This window comes from Rhinopithecus bieti, unplaced genomic scaffold, assembly GCF_001698545.2.
Source record: "Rhinopithecus bieti isolate Rb0 unplaced genomic scaffold, ASM169854v2 scaffold_10315, whole genome shotgun sequence".
Classification (NCBI taxonomy): domain Eukaryota; kingdom Metazoa; phylum Chordata; class Mammalia; order Primates; family Cercopithecidae; genus Rhinopithecus; species Rhinopithecus bieti.
Window position 1 is genome coordinate 1,149,507 of NW_016806560.1, and position 22,121 is coordinate 1,171,627.

At 40.0% G+C, this 22,121-nt stretch overlaps 1 protein-coding gene across 1 annotated transcript in view; it reads left to right on the top strand.

The window, feature by feature from the left end:
* The window catches only part of EPHA4 (EPH receptor A4), a 156,386-nt gene that overhangs the window by 110,325 nt on the left and 23,940 nt on the right, over positions 1-22,121 (top strand). Inside the window, 6 exon segments of the mRNA XM_017876829.1 lie at positions 4,230-4,354; positions 5,537-5,696; positions 6,658-6,769; positions 16,263-16,321; positions 18,815-18,928; positions 19,399-19,584. Of these exon segments, the coding sequence (XP_017732318.1) occupies positions 4,230-4,354; positions 5,537-5,696; positions 6,658-6,769; positions 16,263-16,321; positions 18,815-18,928; positions 19,399-19,584 (756 nt within the window).

Genomic DNA, 22,121 nt, shown 5'->3' on the forward strand with positions numbered 1-22,121 from the left:
CCAGCTCTCATTGCTATGTGTCATGACTGAATTCCAACCATTAAAGAATGCCTGCATTTATTTGTCCGGAGGCACAAAACTGTCCTTAAAACAAGAACCTCCTTTATGAAAGAAATCTGTGGGTAGATAGGAATGCTTTTCAGTCTATGACGCATCTCTTTCTTGTAGTGAGAATGTGTTCATCAGCCCCCCAGCTTCTTCCTGGCTTTGCTTCTGACACTCAGCAGGTGTATTGAGTGTCTACAGATAAAATGTGTGAGAAAGTGTCCCCTACTTAACTCCTCCCCATCACCCATGAGAGAACTTGAATAAGAAGAGCGGCAGTAGGAATCTTCTCCTCTTAAGTTCTTGAAAAATGGGTCCTCTGACTTGACATTGGAAAGTGTTTTCTACGTAAGACTATTATAAAAATTTCCCAAATCTTCTTCTAGTTAAGAAGAGGCAAAAGTATTTGGTGGTACTTAGTCCGATACTAAGAATTGTTTTTTATCTGACCATGCTTACCCATTCCCCCTCTTGGCCTTGCTCCATAGGTGCTCATTAAGTATGTGTCTAGTGGCTGAGTTGATGGGGAGGAAGAACCTTGTCTCTACGAGATTTCAGAATGTAAATCAAAGAACTGAGTGGACACTGAGAATCTTTTTTTTCTGCTTGGTCTTTTTATGCTGACCAAATTTTCTACTATAATTAGAAGCTCTCTTTTGAACTTAGGTATTGATTGGTCAAAGCTCTTATTGAACTATATATTTAAGGGTGGGATGGACAATCTTTTTTAAAAAAATTATATTATCTCCTCTTCTAATTCTGTAAGCAAAGGGCAGAGCCTTGGAATATTGCAAATCAGGATTCAAGACATTTGGGTTGGGCATGGTTTACCAAAGTATGGAAACATACCAATGGTGGCATCAGAGATGATTTTCGGGAACACACTGATGAGACGTTATATAATACTGAATTGCCCTGTGTACAATGTAGTTCATTTTCAATTCTTTCTCAGTAATTCTGAGTACTCCAAGGTCAGAATCTCAAGTCAGTGTCCAGATATCCTTTGCTTCTCTAGCACTGGCTAATCTCCATTTTTAACAATCCTTGGAGAAGTAAGAGTGTCCAGCAAACATTGATAACATTGTTTCATTTACATGCAATGTTCATTTTTATGGTTACTTGCCATTAATTTCAAGTGATTACAAGGTTTCATTGATACCAGTAAATGGGAAATTTCTTTTTAAATACAACTGTTGAAGTTAAAGATACTGCATTTATTAAAGAAAATATTACTTAAATCATCTTACAAGCTGCAGAGGGATGTGGCAGCAAATGTGTGGCGTGGAAGTCTGATGCTTGGGAAACACCGCGGTAGGGGAAAATTGCAAAATGTCATTGGCAAACGCCTCCTCTAGGCAAATGACCCACAGGCAGGCACACACAGTAGGGTGATGCCTTCCAGATGTAAAGTTGAAGCCTGTTTTGGAAATGGGGTAGAAAAGGTGAGGGAAAAGCCCATATGTGGCTTATGATGTAGAGAACATTCAAGCTGCCTCCTTTCCAAAGTGGCAGTATGGCAAAGCCCAGATTTTCTCACACTCCTTCTTACTAGAGAAGATAAGCTCTCCACAGGTGGAAAATGACTGGCATCTTATACTTCAGTGCAGTTGTATATTTCAGGTACATTTCCCAACCTCACTTGGTCATGGATTGCTTGTGTCATTGTGCCCTGATAACATGCTCTTCTGAAGAACATCTGATCAATAAAGAATTTAGACTTTACAGCCATATAACATAACGCTCTTTGTGAATTAGATCTATGTATTCTGCTTTTCCTTGGTTGCATTTGTTTGTCTAGTAGGTACAAAAGACAAAAGTCAACTCAGCAGTTTTCTGACTGTCCTCAGCCTAGCATTCTATTTTCATTCAGTCCTTCATTCTTGCTTGCATTTCTCTTTCAATATCTCCTTATTCTCCATTTTTATGACAGCTGTGTCAAGGTACACTCTGTTGGTTTATTTTCACATTTATGCGTATCAGCTTCCCAAGCAGGGCTGCATTAGAAATACTCTATGAGTTAACATGATTATATTGCCAACTCCCTGCTTGAGATTTTTTAAGCACCTTAGTTGAGTTCATATTCCCTTTGAATGGTCACAGGAACACTGCTGCTCAAACTTCTAAAATAGAAATTAAGCTCATTTCCCATATGCAGCAGCTTAATGATAACCCAACCAGAGAGAAGCTGTCTTAGTTCATCAGTACATTCCAAGAGCAGGCAGGCAATTCTTTCCCAAGGAATCTGTCGATTATGAGGATCTGACCCAGACCGTTTCTGAGAGAAAGTTCATTTTGTAATTTTATGATTTTTCTCCCTCCCACTTTCTTTCTAGTGACCTCACTTTTCTATTTCATTTCTCAATCCTGAACGTGAGAGTTTAAAGCGCGCCTTTTGTGGAGTGTATGCTAAAGTGGTCTGTTAGGCAATGTATTTATTACCTGGAGTGAAATAACTTTCCACAGCCAGGCAGTTTTCTTAGCCTCCTTGCTACCTCTATATTTTTCAAAGTCACTTTTTGCATTTGGTTGGACAATGGCTTTGTGTCAGCCAAGAAAGAAAGAGAAAATATGAGCGTGTGTGTTTGTGTGTGCCTGTGTGTGTGTGTTGGGAGAAGGGAGCCTTAATGAATGTAATGAGCACATTTCCGTTGTTCATTTTCCTCAGATGTTCAGTGGCTTCCATATGTCTGCCGCGTGCGGCTTTGTTCACTGGGTTTGGTATTACTAACCTTGGGATTGCCTTTGATGGAGGACATGTGTATCTACTGTATCTTTCTCTTGTGTTTTTGCCTGAGATCCAATCTGGAATAGCTTTGGGACTGAGAGAGAGGAAAAAAAAAAAATAGAGAGGGGTGTGTGTGTGTGTGTGTGTGCATGCGCGTGTGTATGTGCCTGTTACCATCCCTAATAGAGATCCCGGGCTGTCAAATAACCCCCTCCAGAAGACAGTCTCTACTGTATTGGATTCAGCTGGAAAACTCCCTTGTTTGACTATGGTGTATCTGCTTGGTTTCCCTGCCATCAGTACACCCGTCAGACATGGTCAAGCAGGTTTGAAGCTTTTCCCATACTATTTCCAGTGACAATGTATTTTACTTTTTATCTTTGTTCTTTGGAGTTAGGGGTTGGCAGTCATATGCATGTATTGTAAAAGGGCAGGAGGATGACCCAGCACTAATTTATTCTTACTCAGTGGCCAGTTTTTGACATTTGTTTCCCCAGTTTGGGAACAAAAGAATATATACATTGGAGTTAGGGAGCTCTCTAATCTCTGGTTCTCCAGGGCAGCTTTGTTAGATAAGATTAAGGATTTCATGAATGCTTTCCCGTCTCCCTGGAGATTGCGCATGGGTACCAGCCATTGTCGGTGTCAGCAGAGCCTGATAACGGCTGGCTAGAGATGCGACCACCACAGTGGAGAAGTGAGCATCAGGCAGCCTGGGTGTATAAATCTCAAGTGTGCCCTCCTTCCACCCCATAACACACCCACTAGAGGGCTGCCTTTGTGTCCTTCACAGTGGAAAGAGCAGGCAAAGGCAACATGTCAGCTCTTGTAAAATAACTGCAAAATGCCACGTGTGTTCAGAGAGACCAACACTGCTTGATTTGTATTCATTATTTACATGGTCGCGTTCAGACTGAACTCTTACTGTAATTAAGCAGTACTTTTATTTATATTGGAAAGTATGCAAATTGTTTGCCTTTTGGCATTCCCTAAAATACTTATGGAAGGCTTGTACATTCTCTTGCTCATATGGAATTAAAGTCCAGTAAGATGGCACTCATAATACTGGGAAGTAGGATTAGATGTAGCTTTACCGAGCTTAAAATGAGGTCTTCCAAAGGCTGTCATGGCTTACAAAAGGTTAAAAACAAGACAGCCTTCTCTGTACCTACAGCCTTTTATGAGAAATGTCTCTACATGCTGTGGAAATGGTACTACAAGCTTATGAGCCCACCGGGCTTTTACTTCAGAGATTCTCTTTTTAAGACAAACACATACAAAAATATACTGGAGAGAAGGATAAAATGGTATGATTTTATACTGAAGAGTAAAATGATCAAGGGGAAGACAAGACAATCTTTCACACTTTTCTTAAATAACATGAAATTATTTCTGGATACCACCAAAACCATTTCTTTTCCTAAAGAAAATGTCCTTTGTCTTTTGTTTTTTCTAACAGCACCATCATCCATTGCTTTGGTCCAGGCTAAAGAAGTCACAAGATACAGTGTGGCACTGGCTTGGTTGGAACCAGATCGGCCCAATGGTGTAATCCTGGAATATGAAGTCAAGTATTATGAGAAGGTATTACTTGAGTGAACAATACTCCTTCCTTCTTCCCTTCCTTCCTTCCACCTTCCTTCCCTTCCTTCCTGTCCTTCCTTTCCTTCCGATACCTTCCCTTCTTCCCTCCTCCTCCTCTTTCCCTTCTGTCTTCCTTTATTTGTTTTCCTTCTTTCCCTTCTTTCCTTCTTTCCTTTCTCCCTCCCTCCCTCCCTTCTTTTCTTCCTTCTTTCCTCAACTCCTTCCCATCCTCCTTTGCTCCCTCCCTTCTGTTTAAGTGTTAGTCAGTTGTAAGTCATGGAATACCAGTGAATCCCCAATCAAATGCATTTTGCTTCCCAGTTAAGTATGACTATGAAATTTATCATTTACTTAGTTATCCTGAAAAGCAGAAAATAACAATAATAATAATACACTATTGTAATATATCTTTACTATCTAGTAATGGAAATCAAGATAGCTAAGAAGTTCTAATCTATGAACCTTATATCAGGGAGAGTGACTCATAACAGTTGAAATAATGATCTGTTTAAGTAGATCACTGCTATTCAGAATAAAGATGTGGGTTTTGATGACTTTCAATAGAAAGTCAGGGAAGGAAAATCACATTCTTCAGCCTCTTAAAGTTATAGAAAGGCATTATGTTTACAAATAACTTCTCTCTCTTAAAGGACAGAATTTTGAAGAGAGCTATTTGCATTCGAGGTTGTGTAGAAAATGAACAATTGTCTTCTTTTTCTTTTTAAAGATAATCACTTATTGGCTTTCTTATTAAAAGTAGAAAAGGGACAGGATTTTTCCACTGAAACCATGTTACAACACATTTTACATTTTCTAGACAGAAAATAGAAAAAGACAAGGGACCTTCTCACAGTTATGTCTTTTAAATTGCTGGGTGTGGAGCTAGAAAAGCCACCAACCATCATTTAATGTTCCTTTCAAAAAAAAAAAAAGAGTAGGAGGAAAGATCTGGATATGGTCAGCATCAATAACAGTCATACCTGAATTACATATTTCTTTCAACAAGTAAGAAGTAACAATAGTACTTATAACATCCAAGAGAATATAGGCTCCAGAGAGTTTATTCATCTCCATTTACTTTCAGCTTCTGAGTCGACTGGCTTGACTCCTTTAATATTGCACCTAGAGTAAGCAGGAGATTTATTCTGCTACCTTCCCCAATTTTATCTTCCCATGATGTAGGATCAGAATGAGCGAAGCTATCGTATAGTTCGGACAGCTGCCAGGAACACAGATATCAAAGGCCTGAACCCTCTCACTTCCTATGTTTTCCACGTGCGAGCCAGGACAGCAGCTGGCTATGGAGACTTCAGTGAGCCCTTGGAGGTCACAACCAACACAGGTAACAAGGACCACCCAGACTCAGTCACTTCTGAGGCTATTTTTATAACACAGGTGAATCCCATTACAGTGAAATCTAAGGAGTTGTCTGTATTTTTTTGTTAAGCAAACATTTTGCTGCAATGAACATGGCTTGAAATAAGTTAGCCAATGTCTGTAACTTAGAAAACTTCATGTGATTTAGAGAAAGGCATTTTCGAAGCACTATCTGATTTGTCTTTTCCTATGAATGAATGAAAAATGTTGCCTATTTTTCTCTTGTTTTGAGCCTTCTATAACCCATGAAAAATGGGATTACTAAACTGACAAATTGAGGGTTACATAGCTACCCAACATTAATATAGGGAATTTTCTCCCTGAGACGATTAAAGACGGCACCAAAATATTTTTTCCTTACTTATTTCTAAGAATCATTTAAATCAAGTCAGATAAGCCTTTTTTTTTTTTAAAGACCCTTTGAACAAACATATCAAATCTTTAAACATTGTGAGCTGGATTGACTGGTTGACTAAATTTAAAGTGCTTAAGAGGGACGTACCCATGAACAAGCAGTTGGTGTAAGATACCTCCATCCCCAGTAATTAATGAACCCAAATTGGGCGTATTTGATAAAAGATGATAGGGCAGAATTTTGACTTCAAGAAAGAAACTTTATCCACAAATTATTAAATAAGAATAAAAAGCAGAAGAGAAAGTAGAGTTGAATCTGAAAGGAATTGACATCCTTTGAAATTATCCAGCAAGGGTACAAGGAGGAAGTGGCTTTTGAACTAGGCAAAAAGAGGCAGGTTTTTGATAGCTCTGGGGGAAGGAGGTACATTCAAAACTGCTGCCCTTTCTGAAATGTTCAAGTGTCTTTCTCTCTCCAAGTGGCTTCAGGACATTGAAAACTGTGACCCAGTTAGAAGTTCTACCTCCTAAGACTTTCCCAAAGGTGACCCTTATGTAATTGTCATTCCCAGTGCCTTCCCGGATCATTGGAGATGGCGCCAACTCCACAGTTCTTCTGGTCTCTGTCTCAGGCAGTGTGGTGCTGGTGGTAATTCTCATTGCAGCTTTTGTCATCAGCCGGAGGTAAGCACTGAAGCCGCTCACTGTGCAGCCCCCCCACCTTCCCAGTGTTTATGATGGTTTTTTTTCTCCTCCACACAAAGCTAAGGCTTTTGATTGCATCATAAACATGGCATCTGCATCCCAAGCTTCCTCCTTGTTGCTTTGATCTTCCCACACCCCCACTAAAGCTGCTAGCTGTACCCTGGTGGCAGGCTGAGAGGTCCGGAAGGACCCTGCTAATTGTAGGAAACAAAGCTGAAGAGCAAGCCAGTGGGAGATTTCTAGATACTTTAAGCTGCCAGGTGTTACGTTTATCCCTCTCTTAAGCCTGGACTCACTGCCAAAGGCAAGAAAAAGCCCTATAAAACTTGGGCCCCAATTTTGAGCTCTGTCATTTGCCAGCTACTACTACATAAACCTTTTTGAGTATTTCTATTCTGTAAAATAGAGATAATTATTTTCTGCCTCAAAGGGTTATTGACAGTAGAATTTTGATATGCAAAATAGATAATACAGCACACAGGAGGTGCTTCAACATGATTTTGGTTAACAGTAATGGTCACTAAAGCAAAGAAATGGGTACTGCACATTCAGTCTTCCCCCAGGAAAGGCCATCAGCATTTCCAGAGAATCAATGGATTTCCAGAGATTATCCCTTGAGCAAATCGTGGGCATGACATTGCTCTTGGAAATGAACCTAAAACATCTGAGTCCTTGTCGCCTCAGTACTTACAATCTGACTTGTTACTTAAAAAATAATCTAAAAAGGAGAGAGAAATAACAACAGATCAGCAGCATCTTCTTTCGAACATTCTTTTCTTACTCTTTTCGTCTCCATTTACTTACTCCTGTCGCCTGCCTAGAGGCTCCAGAGGAGTGGTCATTGATATGTGCCTCGCACCTGGGCCTTCTTTGTCTTTTATGTGTAAGAATCTTCCTCTTCCCTGATCTGCATCCCCATATACCATCAACTGTTTCACAAGATAGGGCTGTTGGTGAAAAAAAGGGCTAAACCTGGGGATGTCAAAAGGATCCTCTTAAACGTAAAGCTTTTCATTTTCCAGAAGAGGGAAGTAGTCTTAGGAAAGAAGTAATTCTTGCCCAAGGTCGTCGCATTGCCATAGTGGTAGGCTGAGCTACTACTTGCCCCACAGTAGCTGTGCTTGGCTCTCAGGCCAGTATCTGTTGCATTATCCCTCTCTGCCTACCGATGATCTCACCAATGTCATAGCAATGCCTTTGGCTATTTCCACTGGCCTGGGCAAGCCACTATGCTTTTACTTTCCTCTGATATACATTATAATTAGAGTGATGACCATATAATCTAGTTTGCCTGGATAGTCCCAGTTGGTGCTTGTATTTCTTTTCTTTTCTTTTCTTTTATTATTATTTTTTTTCTGAGACGGAATCTTGCTCTATCACGTAGGCTGGAAGTGCAGTGGCACGATCTCGGGTCACTGCAACTTCCGCCTCCTGGGTTCAATCAATTCTTCTGTCTCACCCTCCTGAGTAGCTGGGATTACAGGCACCTGCCACCACACCTGGCAGCTAATTTTTGTATTTTTAGTAGAGACAGGGTTTCACCATGTTGGCCATGTTGGTCTCAAACTCCTGACCTCAAATGATCTGCCTGCCTCAGCCTCCCAAAGTGCTAGGATTACAGGCATGAGCCACAGTGTGTGGCCATGTATTTCTTAATATCATGCCCCCACCCTCACTCTCCAAAGTGTCCTGGTATACAGGGGCCAATTATGTTCACTGTAATATAACACAATATAGAACAACACATTCTGTACAGGCATCTATTTTACATTGTGTTCATTGCTTTTGATGCAAAATCTATGAATAGGTATGTTGGATTAGAGTGATGAGTCAAATCTTGAGATGTTAAATCCACAATAAATTCTCATTTCTGTTTCTTTAACATACACACATACAAAAACATATAGACACTGGCATGCCTACTATATTCTAAACAGCATTATATCTTGGCCTTCAGAAACTTAAGGTTGACCTGCATAGAATTTGAATTCCCATTGTTCTTTCCTTCCCTGGTATTTGATTTTGAAAGCCAATCAAGATGGCCCTCTTTCTTGTACATTGCCATTTAGTTTTGTATATGTACACAACCACCGGGAAATGTATGCGTTAGTATATATCCATCTGATGGTGGGAAGCAAGGAGCATGTCGGGGAGTGTATAGGAATTACATGTGCTTTTTTGATTTTATACTTACATATTTCTGTGTCTGAAATTTTCACAGTATACAGAAATAATCTTTGTTATTAGAAAATAAAGATGTTTAATGGTTTAAAACAGATACAATTCATTAAATACCTCCACTTCTAAAAATATTTGATAAACATTCAGCACCATAGGATGCTCAGAGCACTTCTCTGCAGAAAGGAGGTCTTGGCCTTGTGTCTTGACCATCTCTTTGACTTTACTGGAAACATTCTCTAGTTGTAGTCCAGCTTTGCTTTAAATTTATGTTGCTTTTTTGTTTTTTGGTATAAGTGGCCCTAAGTACAGCAGTCAAACTGGAGTAATGAGAAATAAGTTACCTCATTATGAGTTCCCTTTGGATGTTCTACTTAAAACGTTGGCTTTGATGAAAAGAAAGGAAAAACACGTGAACATGTAATCGGGGAGACAAGTTTATTAAAAGCCATGACTACGGAAAATAGCATCCTTAAGCCTGATGACTTAATTTCCTCTCTGCCTTTATTGATCACTTTATTACATAAGGCAGGATTGATAGCAGGATGCATCGGATTTCCAATTATGAGTCCCCACCTTAGAGAATTCAGCCTGTCGAGTTACCTAGCGATGATTCCTGTCCCTTCTCCCCCATTAAAAAAAAAATGTCACTTCCCAAGGCTGATAAACAGTGCTCGGTGATTGGTCCTCAATGGATCACTTTTTAGAAAATGAAATGTCAACCCCTTGCCCTCATATTGATTCTTCTTTAGTGTCAGCCGTAAAGCTGTCATGGGAAAGGCCGCCTGGAGCCAGGTAGCTGACAGGTTTGCAGTGGCTCATGCACACTCAGCCAATTCTTCTCCTCACGCAGGTTGTCTGCTGTGTTATCTTGGACTATAAATGTTTAAATGGGACAAGAACAGGTGAACAGAGAGGAGACAGGTAGTAGGGACGAAAGCCTGGCCCAGGCTTTTCGTGAGAGGTACAAACGAAAGGTGGTACATGGTACTGGCGAAATAATCTTGCCAGACTTCAGCCAGTAGTATGAGAAAGCAAAAGATTAAACACCCTAGCCCATAAAATCTGAGTCATGTCCTTTGACGATGAGGCTGCTTTGTGCTTCTTAGAATCACCCAATGTTTATGCCGGAAAGGATGCTACAGACAGATCTGTTACGGGGTCCTCTTGAAGTGACTCCCACTCTGCTGATGGCATGCAAGATTTCTAAGGAAGTTGATGGACAGAAACTCATGTAGTGAGAAAAGTTTCAGTCCTTCTGATGACCTCGGAGAGAAAATCGGCGTGGTGCTCATTTGTCATTTAAGAAAGAGGAAGCAGCCTCAGACCCACAGTTGATATCTTGCAGGATTTTTTTTATAGCAATTGTTTCATTTATTTCATTGTACACATTCAGCTTAGAGAAGCCTGAGCCTAAGGCAAGCCAGAATAATCTACACTTTTTTCAGTGAGATCTACTTTTTTCTTTTGGCCAACTGGAATATGTAAGCATTTAGGGATTGCCATGAAAGAATCAAACTACTAAATTTATAAAATACCTAAAATGAGATGTTATACTAAGCACATTGATTTAGCTATATTGTATCTTTTTACCACCCACATTTATGTTAAGCAACTTAATTTTATATTTTCTGTAGGCATCTTTGATCCGTGTCTTTCTCATCACTCAAGATATAATTTCAGAATTCTTTCAGCTTTCCAGAGCACATAATTGTACCTGTTATCTAGGTTATTTTAAGACACAACCCTTCTTGTACCTATGTGATGCTGTCCCTATAAATTTTATTTCAAACCACAAACAAATCTCTATTTGCACATTCTCTAGCAGCAAGTCACCATTTCCACATTTATATATTTATGTATTTGTGATCTCCACAACATAACCACTTTTCTATATTTTTTTTTAAAGTGATCTTTAAAAGGACTGTTAACAATGACATCCTAAAATACAAGTATAAGGTCATAACCTCCAGGACTAATGACTGAATCTATGTTAAATTTATCTGATACCCTCTTCCCTTTTATAGTAATGATTTCATCAAGTTATCTTCAAAAGCATCACAAACTAGTATTAATTCAGATTGTTTTAGGGTAGTGTTTTTTCCAAAACAGTATTACAGTATTTATTTATTTATTGAGACAGTCTCACTCTGTTACCCAGGCTGGCGTGCAATAGTGCAATCTCAGCTCACTGCGACCTCTGCCTTATGGGTTCAAGTGATTCTCATGCCTCAGCCTCATGAGTAGCTGGGATTACAGGCATGTACTACCACGCCCAGCTAATTTTTGTATTTTTAGTAGAGATGGGGTTTCACCATGTTGGCCAGGCTGGTCTAGAACCCCTGACCTCGGATGATCTGCCCACCTCGGCCTCCCAAAGTGCTGGGATTACAGGCGTGAGCCACCACACCCGGCCCCAAAGCAGTATTTTATTATTCAGATGCGAAAAAACAATTTTAAGAAAGGACTAGAATACAAGAATGGCCCCTATTTCTTAAAGGACAACTTGGTAGTGAGGGAAAGTCTTACTGATAACCAGGCACATGCTGTTTTTATGCTAACCTTCTAATGATTGCTAGTGACACTGGGTTTCCATTTATGTTAGGGTTATAAAGTACCCCCTTTACCTGGATAAGGAAAAAGAAGTGAATTGATTTGAAGAAAAAACTGAAGTTGTTATGGCAAAATTTATTTATGTATTAGGTACTGGAGGCCTAAAGAGATTAAACAAATAAGCGAAGGTCGCATGGCGAGTTAGTTGCTGATCAGGACAGGAATTCAGCTCTTGTAACTTCCAGTACTGGGATAGATATATTATTTTAATATCTTCTTAACTGACAAAGTTGACCTACATAAAAACACTGACATTGGCAGTTCTATGGAACCAAAGCTTCAAGAGTCTGCTAGTGATGTTGGTAAGATTTGTAATCTGTGAATTAATGTGCAAGTCTATTACACAATATAAAGTCAGAGTTTACAAGTTAATTTTCTCCTCCTATTGAAGGTTAAGGTTTTCCACTTCGGAGCTAAGAGTTCACCTAATGCTAAAAGAGTTATCATTCAGCCTGTGCTACCACACCTGCCTAATTTTTGTATTTTTAGTAGAGATGGGGTTTCACCATGTTGGCCAGGCTGGTCGCGAACCCCTGACCTCAGGTGGTACGCCTGGGTCCTAATTTCCTTCCCTGGTGTATTATGATCATGTGAAAATGAAAACACTTAAGCGTTAGCCTAATTCAGCTCTGAGGAAGTCATGTAAATTCACACAACTGGGGGCAGATGATACCTTGGGATAATTTCTAAACAACTTGTGCGCAACCATTTCAACATGCGCCTCGTGAACAACATTCAGACATCATTTGGTGCAAGAACAATGACAGCTTAAAGAAGGGGAAAAAGAAGAATGGCTTCTGTGAATCTTCATGGGTGATGCCGTTCAGTGCTGGAAAGGGACCTCCTGGAGCCATGCTAGTTACATTGCTTTATCTTTAATATGCACTTTAGCCGAATAAATTACTTACCTTTTGCTAATTAGTTTTGGAACAGTGAACCACATCAGTCAAATCTGTCCACTTGACCAGAAAAGTTAGTAATTTAGTAAAAGCACGGTTTATGCTGGGCCCCTGCCTTGCTCCCCCTCTCTATTTTGTTTGCTTTATTGAATACTTAAGGTGCCAGGAACAGCACGTTGGTTGAGAGGACTCACGCTGTTCTGCAACAATGTCTGTTAATACCCTTATTACTGTGTCCCTTGGACTGCAGGAGGGCTTAGTTCACACTCTTTCAAAGTTTCACCTGCAGCGTGGGCCCTTTTCTCCAACTCCTGTGGCTGAAAGGGTCCATGTTTCCTTCTGGAGCATTTGCTAATAAAACACTCCACTCCTTCCCAATTTTAATCAGCTTGTCCACATCTCTATAATTAGAAAACCTTCAACAAAGTTTTCCTTCTGCCATTCAGGTGATCAGCCTCTGATGTCAGTTTCGAGTTAGGACTTCTTCAGGCAGTGTGGCTTCCTGCAGGCTGGCTGCCCCAGTGGGGAACTTTAATGGGCTTCCTTTCCTGGGATGATAATGGGCCACATTGTCCTACCCTGAGCCAAGGCAAAAGGGTCATCAGGTGTTAAAGGTAGAACAGGACACAGGCATTTTTGTTTTCCAGATATTTTTAAAAAGCAAACAGACTATGTTAGCCTTTGAACAGTAATCCTTGTTTTTTTTTTTTTTTTTTCAGCCATTTCCTGCAGTCTTAAGGTTCCTCTCCTCCAAATAACACTCCACGTAAAAATTCTCGTTTAAAAACACACCTTCACCACTAATGTAATTCCTCCTTCTATGTTTAGAAGTCTGAGGAAGGGACGGGTGTGTCAACCTTATAATTAATGACCCCTGTCATTTTGTATTTCCTCTGGCTTTGCACATATTTAATGAATGTGCTTGATGTAAAACAGATAAACACTTTCCCGGGCAGCTTCAGGCCATGGTTTTCTATGGTATACGCCAGGTTTTTGTTTCATTGACAATTTTAAGTTGGTACCAAAGCTTTCTCATTCTATGCATTTTTTTTCCTTCTTCAAAGGAAAGAAATTCAAATCAGTATTCGAAATCTTAAGTGGTTTAAAAGATATACTTGTAATTTTAGATGATGCTTTTATGAGCTCTGCTAAGACAAAATCCTTCAGGCTGGCAGGACCCTATCACACCCTTGGGACCAATCTATGGCATTTTCCTGACATAAAATGTTATTTTAGTAGTCCCTGACCTCACACTCTTATATTTCCTTTAAGAAGGGAAAGGATGGGGGTGGAGGGAGAGGAAGAAGATTGTAGGAGACTTCATCTTTTATAGAAAGTTGTTTGGCTTCAGGGTATTTAAACCTGTTTAGTTACTTCGATGAAGCAATGGATTTTAAGAGCAGTTGAATTCATTTTAAGTGAATGTACTGATATAAAACGTAACACTGCTTATAATTAACTCTCACTAGGTATCCTTACGTAACTAGTCTCCAGTAAGAGAGGCCCTGTGAAGTCGTGGGCTGGATCAGGGTTTCCACGAAGTCCTGTACTTGCTAGGAGAACACGTGGTGATCCTCTTGCTCCCCACCCCCCACCCCACCCAGCTCCACGTCCTCATCCATAGGGAAACTGAGCATGTGTCTGTCTGCCTGGTTGCTTTCATAGGGTTATCATGAAGATGCAATTAAATAATAGACTCTGGCTGGGTGCGGTGGTTCAAGCCTATAATCCCAGCACTTTGGGAGGCCTCTGTGAGCGGATCACTTGAGGTCAAGAGTTTGAGACGAGCTTGGCCAACGTGGTGAAACCCCGTCTCTACTAAAAATACAAAATTAGCTGAGTGTGGTGGCGGGTGCCTATAATCTCAGCTACTCAGGAGGCTGAGGCAGGAGAAGCGCTTGAACCCTAGAGGTGGAGCTTGCAGTGAGCTGAGATCATGCCACTATACTTCAGCCTGAGCAACAGAGTGACTCTCCAACTCAAAAATAAATAAATAAATAAATAAAAACACTAGACCCTTTGAAAAGTTAAATGCAAAGGAAAATGCAGCACACCAACATGGCACAAGTATACATATGTAACAAACCTGCACGTTATGCACATGTACCCTAGAACTTAAAGTATAATAAAATAAATAAATAAATAAATAAATAAATAAATAAATAAATAACAAAAAAACCAAGTTTATGATTTGGGACTGAAATACCATACTTCACAGTTAGCTGTCGTCACTGGAGTCTCTGTTTTGCTAAGTTGGTTCCTGCTTTGCAAACAGTTAGGGGAGGAGATAATACATGAGATGAAAGCACTGTGAAAAGTTAAATGCAGTGTAAAAATGCAAGGTATTATTATTTGTCAGGGAATTATCCACATGGAAGAACATCTGTAGGCACTGAGGGTCTGATGGCTGAACTGGTTCCTGGGCTGCTGACAATTAGGAGAGGAATGTGGGAGGGAAGCTTGGAGCATGTGACCAGGATCCGCTGCCTCTCTGGTTGCACTGCCTGGCTCCTTTAGGTTCTGTTGTTCTCTCTTTGTCATAATCATCTGCCTTTCTACCTATTCAAAGTTTAAGAGTTTGGAGTATAGGATTTTGACAGGACCACACTGCCAAGACAACCTGGCCTTGGGGGAATTTTTTCTCATCTCAGACACTGTTTCTTTTTCTGTAAGAGTCTTACTTACCTTGTGTTTGAAGCTCTAAGAAAACCTAAGATGTAAATTCCAGTGTAAATTTTACATTTCTGACAGAAACATAAATGTATACATTTTATTTACTAATTTGGTCTCAACTTCCCAAGTTTTAGACAACTGTAATATCAACTGAGTTGATTTTCTGATTCCTTTAAGTGATATATATTCTCCTGATTCACAATGTATATATAATTTTGATTTCCAAGGCTTGAGTTGATTTTCCAGTTTGTATAAGAGAGATATATACATTCCTGATTGAAGATTTATATGTACTAAAGATTTCTAATCCACAAAGCTTTATAACAAAGCCAGATTGACGCTATTAAAAGTTGTAGGAGCAGAATGCCAAGTTTAAGATAATGCACCATTTTACCGAAAGTGAATTAGGCAAAGCAAAACAAAGCTTCTCATTTTTAACCTTGCTCATTTTGTACAAATTAGGGAACGTAATTCAGTACAAAGCAAATACTTACTTTTAAACTTTTCATTTGGAAGTTGGGAATTTGTATGTAGCAACTGAAACCGGTAACCGCAAAAGTATTGTTTCGAGAGTGTCATGTAATATGATAATGAATTTTTGTGGTAGTAGTTATCTGGTTATAGCAATAATATTTACTATTGCCCATCACATACTGAACATTATTGCCATTTGATTTATGCAGAATTACCCATGGAAATTTAAAATATATATATACATACACACATATATATACACACACATACATATATATACAACACGTGCATTTATGTAAATGGAAAAATAGCCAATAAACTTATATTCAATAAGATAAATTTTCTCTGACAGATTTTGAATTATAATTATATTATAAAACATTTGCTTTAAGCCATTGTAAGACACCTCAGTTTAAAACTGTGGTTCAGAGGTGTCTCTGACTGCTTGAGCTTAAAACCATGACTCACTACCCGGGTGACAAGTATTTCATCTCTTGTAAGTCTCAGTGTTCTCATCTCTGAAATGTACATAGCATACCTGCCTGACTTACAGTAGCAAAGAATTTGTCTTATGGCATGTGTTAAAGCTTAGGTGTTTGAGGAAAATAATTCTCTTTTTTAAAAAATTTTAATAGACGGAGTAAATACAGTAAAGCCAAACAAGAAGCGGATGAAGAGAAACATTTGAATCAAGGTACAAAAAATTGGATTAAAAAATTTTATTTTTAGAGCATGTCTCATGTTTTCTAGTTTAAACATGTCCAAATAATATTTATGTGACTATTAATGTTATATAATATATTCCTTATCCCAATAATGTACTTCCTGAGTATCAAACTGAAATGGGCGATTTGGATGGTGAGATTAAAGATGTGGGATGAGGTAGAGGTGTTTCTTTAGATTTTTACTTTTCCGTATTTTATCCACGACTCTGAGAAAGTTATCAGTCTAGCTGGCTCATTCTTGTAGCTGGGTGGCAAAATTAAAATGGGTAATTTTTTTCATATAAGCTGGAAATTTGAGGATGAGGAAAAGAATAAGAAATGTAACAGTAATTGCTACTTCCCAGGGAATGGCTATATGTGATATAGAATTAGTGACTATCAGTAAATTTTTAGTGGATTCTAATTTTGATATTCCAAAGAGGTCAAAGAAGACATTCAAAGAAGTGGCTCTAGAGTGACTTAAGCAAGGTAGAAGACTTTTTTTTTTTTTTGAGACGGAGTCTCGCTTTGTCGCCCAGGCTGTAGTGCAGTGTCACGATCTCGGCTCACTGCAAGCTCTGCCTCCCAGGTTCACGCCATTCTCCTGCCTCAGCCTCCCGAGTAGCTGGGACTACAGGTGCCCGCCACCACGCCCGGCTGATATTTTTGTATTTTTAGTAGAGATAGGGTTTCACTGTGTCAGCCTCACCTCAGCTGACCTCGTGATCTACCCACCTCAGCCTCCCAAAGTGCTGGGATTACAGGCATGAGCCACGGCACCCAGCCAGTAGAAGACTTTTAAATGGACAGTGGTTGGTGACTATCCAGGAGAGCTGTCCACTAGCACTTTCTGAGATAACATTATTCTATATCTGCACTGTCTAATATGTAAGCCAATAGCCACACATGCTGTTGAATACTGGAAATGTAGCTAATATGACTGAGAAAGGGATCTTTTTAATTTAACTTATTTATATTTAGATAGCCACAAGTAACAAGTCACTCACATATTAGTGCAGAAAGATAGAAGAAAGATTGACTGGGCACAGTGGCTCATGCCTGTAATCCCAGCATTTTGGTAGGCCAAGACAGGCAGATCACTTGAAATCAGGCATTCAAGAGTAGCCTGGCCAACATGGCAAAACTCCGTCTCTACAAAAAATACCTAAATTAGTCAGGCATGATGATGCACGCCTATAATCCCAGATACTCAGGAGGCTGAGGCATGAGAATTGCTTGAATCCAGGAGGCAGAGGTTGCAGTGAGCCAAGATCCTACCACTGCACTCCAGCCTGAGTGACACAGCCAGACTCTGTCTCCAAAAAACAATAGATAGAAGAAGGAGAGGGACTGGGAATAACAAGACTCATCTTGAAGATTTTCTTGGCTATAGCATATAAAGTGATGAGGGATATGGAGTGTCTAACAACTTTCCATTTGTTCACCTCATTTCCTCCTAAAATAATATTTTTTCAATTTTTACACGTGATATATTTTTTTTTTAAAGCTGATCTATTAAAAAGAAGTAGTAAGAAATTGCCAGTTTAAGGAGCTTATTCCTAACCAAGGGTACTGGGATGAGGGCAAGACCTACAAGCTTGGAAAGTCAAAGGGACTGGGCCAACTGGTGTCCTGCATACCCTCTGTGTCCTAGTGTCCCAGCAGCTCCAGGAGGGAGAGGAGCAAATGCCAGGACAAAGCTTTTTAGAATGACTTCTGCCTCTTGGCCCAGATATCTGTCACTGGGCTGCCTCCAAACACATCTAAATTTAGTTTATGAGTCGTATGAGATATGACTGAATCGTACTTCCTGATGTCCAGACCATTCACAGTTAGGCTACAATGGTTATCTCCAGCTGAAGCTTTCTGGCAAAGTTGAATATCTTTGCTTATGACACCTTCTTTCCAAAACAGAAAAGAAGTGGAGGTCCACTACAGAGTCTGTATTCTCAAATCAACTAGCTGATATTAACCTTATTGTCTACTTTAACTTAGATTTAATCTAATTTTGTTAATTGTCGGTCACATATTTAATTCATCCAGATATTGGGCAAAATGTGACACCATGTGGAAAGAGCTGGTTGAAATTAAAAAGCTTCTATTTTCTTCCCTAAGGGAGGATAACTGAAAGCAGTGGGCAGAACTTCATGCAAAGGCAAGGGAGCTATGCGCAACTGCTTGAAACAATAGTATTCAGCTAACACAATCCAAATTTCCTCCATTGGATGGGTGGTTTTAAAAATCTTGTCCTTGAAGTGTGAAGACATTCCAGGAAGTCAGTAAAGCTGCAGCCTCTTAAGTAGCTAACAATATTTTGTTTACCCACTAATGAAAACCAGAGCAAGAATTTAACCATTTTCGTATGTCAAGACCATACAGCTAACTTGACTTTTCCTATGTTTTGTAATTTTAGACCCAGACTACTTACGTTTTTTAGTGGTTCCTGAGAAGTATTCAGCCAACTTATCATGTTTATTACCTAGGTGTGAGAACATATGTGGACCCCTTTACGTACGAAGATCCCAACCAAGCAGTTCGAGAATTTGCCAAAGAAATTGACGCATCCTGCATTAAGATTGAAAAAGTTATAGGAGTTGGTAAATGTCTGAGTGTCTGTCTGCTAATGAGTCTGTTTTCTTGGTGGATGTTAAATATGTGTGTGGATTATGTAAATGTATTTGTGAGTATGTGTGTATATACATGAAATTTCCTTTTCTTGAGTATAAAATACCATGTGTTATAAAGAACTCTAGTACCAATTTTGATTTTATTCTTAGAGAGAAACTTAATGCGATCTGAAATCAGATTGATTGCATTCAAAAGGTTTACTGTGTTTCTTACTAACTGTAAGATTTTGTGTAGGGTTTTTCATTAAGGCTTAGTTTTCTCTAATAAAATGGGGCTAATAGCATCTACTTCAGGGTTGCATGGAGGATTTTGTGAAATAATCTATGCAAAGCACTAGCACAGGGCCTGGCATGTAACAAGCACTCAAGGAATGCTAGCTATTCTTCTTTCATCTTGAATGTGTTTCTGGTCCATCAGAGATTCTTTTTCTCTCCCAAAGGTGAATTTGGTGAGGTGTGCAGCGGGCGTCTCAAAGTGCCTGGCAAGAGAGAGATCTGTGTGGCTATCAAGACTCTGAAAGCTGGTTATACAGACAAACAGAGGAGAGACTTCCTGAGTGAGGCCAGCATCATGGGACAGTTTGACCATCCGAACATCATTCACTTGGAAGGCGTGGTCACTAAATGTACGTGGGTCACCCCCTTTACAAAGCCAAGTTAGAAGTTACTGGGAAATTAAACACACATTTTCTTTCCAGGGAAATGACAGATGGCGCAGACCCACTGATTGCTAATAGGAGGAAATCAGTGCAGGACAAGTCATTAATCTTGTAGTCAGCTCTAAATGGGTCTATGGTTTCGGCTGATACCCAATCTCCAAGGCAGCTTGTGTGAGATTTTAGAGAAATTAATATAGCAGATTTTTGGTATGCCATGCCATCTTTCAGATGTTTGCTAGGCCAAACTGATTGTCATAGGATAGGCACAAGCAGATGGTAAGCAAAATAAAATTTAAGGACTTTTCCTATAAAGCACAACAAAACCTGGCCACACCTTGTGCTGGAATCTTTGGTTCCAGATGCAGAGGGTGAAGCTTGGGAATCTTTAATATATTGGGGGATTTGCTTGTCTGCTCTGCCTGATTTATGGCTGTTGCAGTTCAGCACCTATTTACAGTAACACCTGGTTGAACTTTCCTTTTTTAGTCCATTAGCATTCACTGAGCCTGTGAACCACGCTTCAGTTAAAATGCGACACAGCTCAACAGATGCATTTTGTGAAGCAAACCCTGAATAAGTCTGTAAGGCTGGCTAAGACCAACTTATAAAGTGCCACATAGACAGTACAGCTGAGGCAGTCCCTGTTTAAGGTGGCTCTGTTCCAGGAGCCCTCATATACACTACAAGTCAAGGATCTTGTAAGCCTGGGGCTATGTCTCCTGGAAGGCCAAGGCTTTTCTTCTTTGATTCGAGGTATCTATGGAAAGCATCTTCACTCAGCATGTGCAGAGTAATGGCAATATAGCCACCCCAGTGGGCCGAAGCAGTCAGAGGAGGGTAGGTTAAAGAGAAAAACAATCTCTCACACCTGTAGTCCTAGCTACTTAGGAGGCTGAGGCAGGAGGATCACTTGAGCCCAGGAGTTCAAGGCTACAGTTGAGATGGGTAAGTTTCCTGAACTCCTCGTGGGACTTGCAATGGGGTATGGCTTGTTTTGCTCGGCCACTGAGCTCAAACTTTTTGTGGGAGGGGGAGCACACAGGTTAAGCACCTGCAGGAGCCCAGGTGAGTGGTCACCAGTGATCTCTGGAGCCCCAGAAGGTGTATGTTACAAATAATGCTCTTTTAGCAGTTGCCATCTGCAAATGGCTAAGTGTTAACCAGCTTAGTGGAGAGTCAGAGTGACAGCCTTTTTCACCCTCCCCTCTTGGTACCTGGGTTCCTGTCTGGCGTCCAGGAAGAATCAGGTCACATGGACTTGAAGGATGGTGAATGTATAAGCTTTATTGGGTGATGGAGGTGGCTCTCAGCAGAATGGGGAGCTGGAAAGGGGAAGGAATAGGAATAGAAATAGGAAGATAATCTTCCCCTGGAGTTTAGCTGTGCCAACCGAATGCCCATGGTTTCCAGGGTTGAAGGTGGGGCCTTTGCAGGGAACCACCGTTTTCTACCTAGTATTTCCCTGCCTCCTGTCCATATCATTCCTAGTGAGCTATGATAGTGCCACTGCACCCCAGTCCAGGTGACAGAGGCACCTGAACCTATTTTTTAATAGAAACCTGTCTCTACTTAAAAAAAGAAAGAAAGAAAAGAAAAAGGAAAAAGAAAAGAAAAAATGAGACATTAGGCCTGGGGCAGGTGGCTAGTAGGATGCAAAGTACGAAATCCTTAGGAAGAAGAAATGAGGTGGTTAACTAAAATGGGAGAGAAAGTATACACTATTCAGTCCAGAGGTCCTCAAACATAAGTAAGAATCGTCTGGAAAGCTTGTTAGGACAGTTTCTTGGGCCTCTTCCTCAGAGGTTTGATTCAGCAGGTGGTGTGCGGCCCATAGTTTAGAGGGTAGAGAGCTCACCACAGGTGAAGCCAAAGCTGCTAGTATGGGAATCACGCTTTGTGAACCACCGGACTGGGGACAAACAACTGCATACCAGCTCTGCTGCTGCTAAAGCTTATGACCTTGGACTGCTTGTTCAATCTTTCTGTTTCAGTTTTCTCATCTGTAAAATGGAGGTAAAAAGAGCATTTGCCTTATAAGGTTATTTTGGGGATGAAATAGAATATTTTGGGTGGTTAGCACAATAGCAAATTTTTTCAGAAAAAACCTCATATGTGTTCAATGGTGCCATTATGTCTTAAGAAGTAGGTACATCTTTCCCCATCTTCAGAATCTTTCAAAGAAAACAAAACAAAACAAAAAAACAAAACAAAAAGGAACCTTGATGCAAAGGATATATAATTTTCTGCCTAAGGTGAAGGCTATAATTAGCATAGACTAGCTCTATTTGCTTTTTGAGATTAGTTTTACAGACAGGATATTTTTCTGTTGCCTGTGGCCTTCAGGGCCGCCCAGAGTCCTTCACTACTTTAATTAAAAGATAGCATTCCCTTTAAATACTTTTGCAGGTCCGTTTTCTAAAAAGGAGGTTCTGTTCAGCTTAGGGTGTTTTTCCTGTTGCAGACAGTGATTTTCTTAGCACCTCTGCAGAAGAGAGAAGAAACAG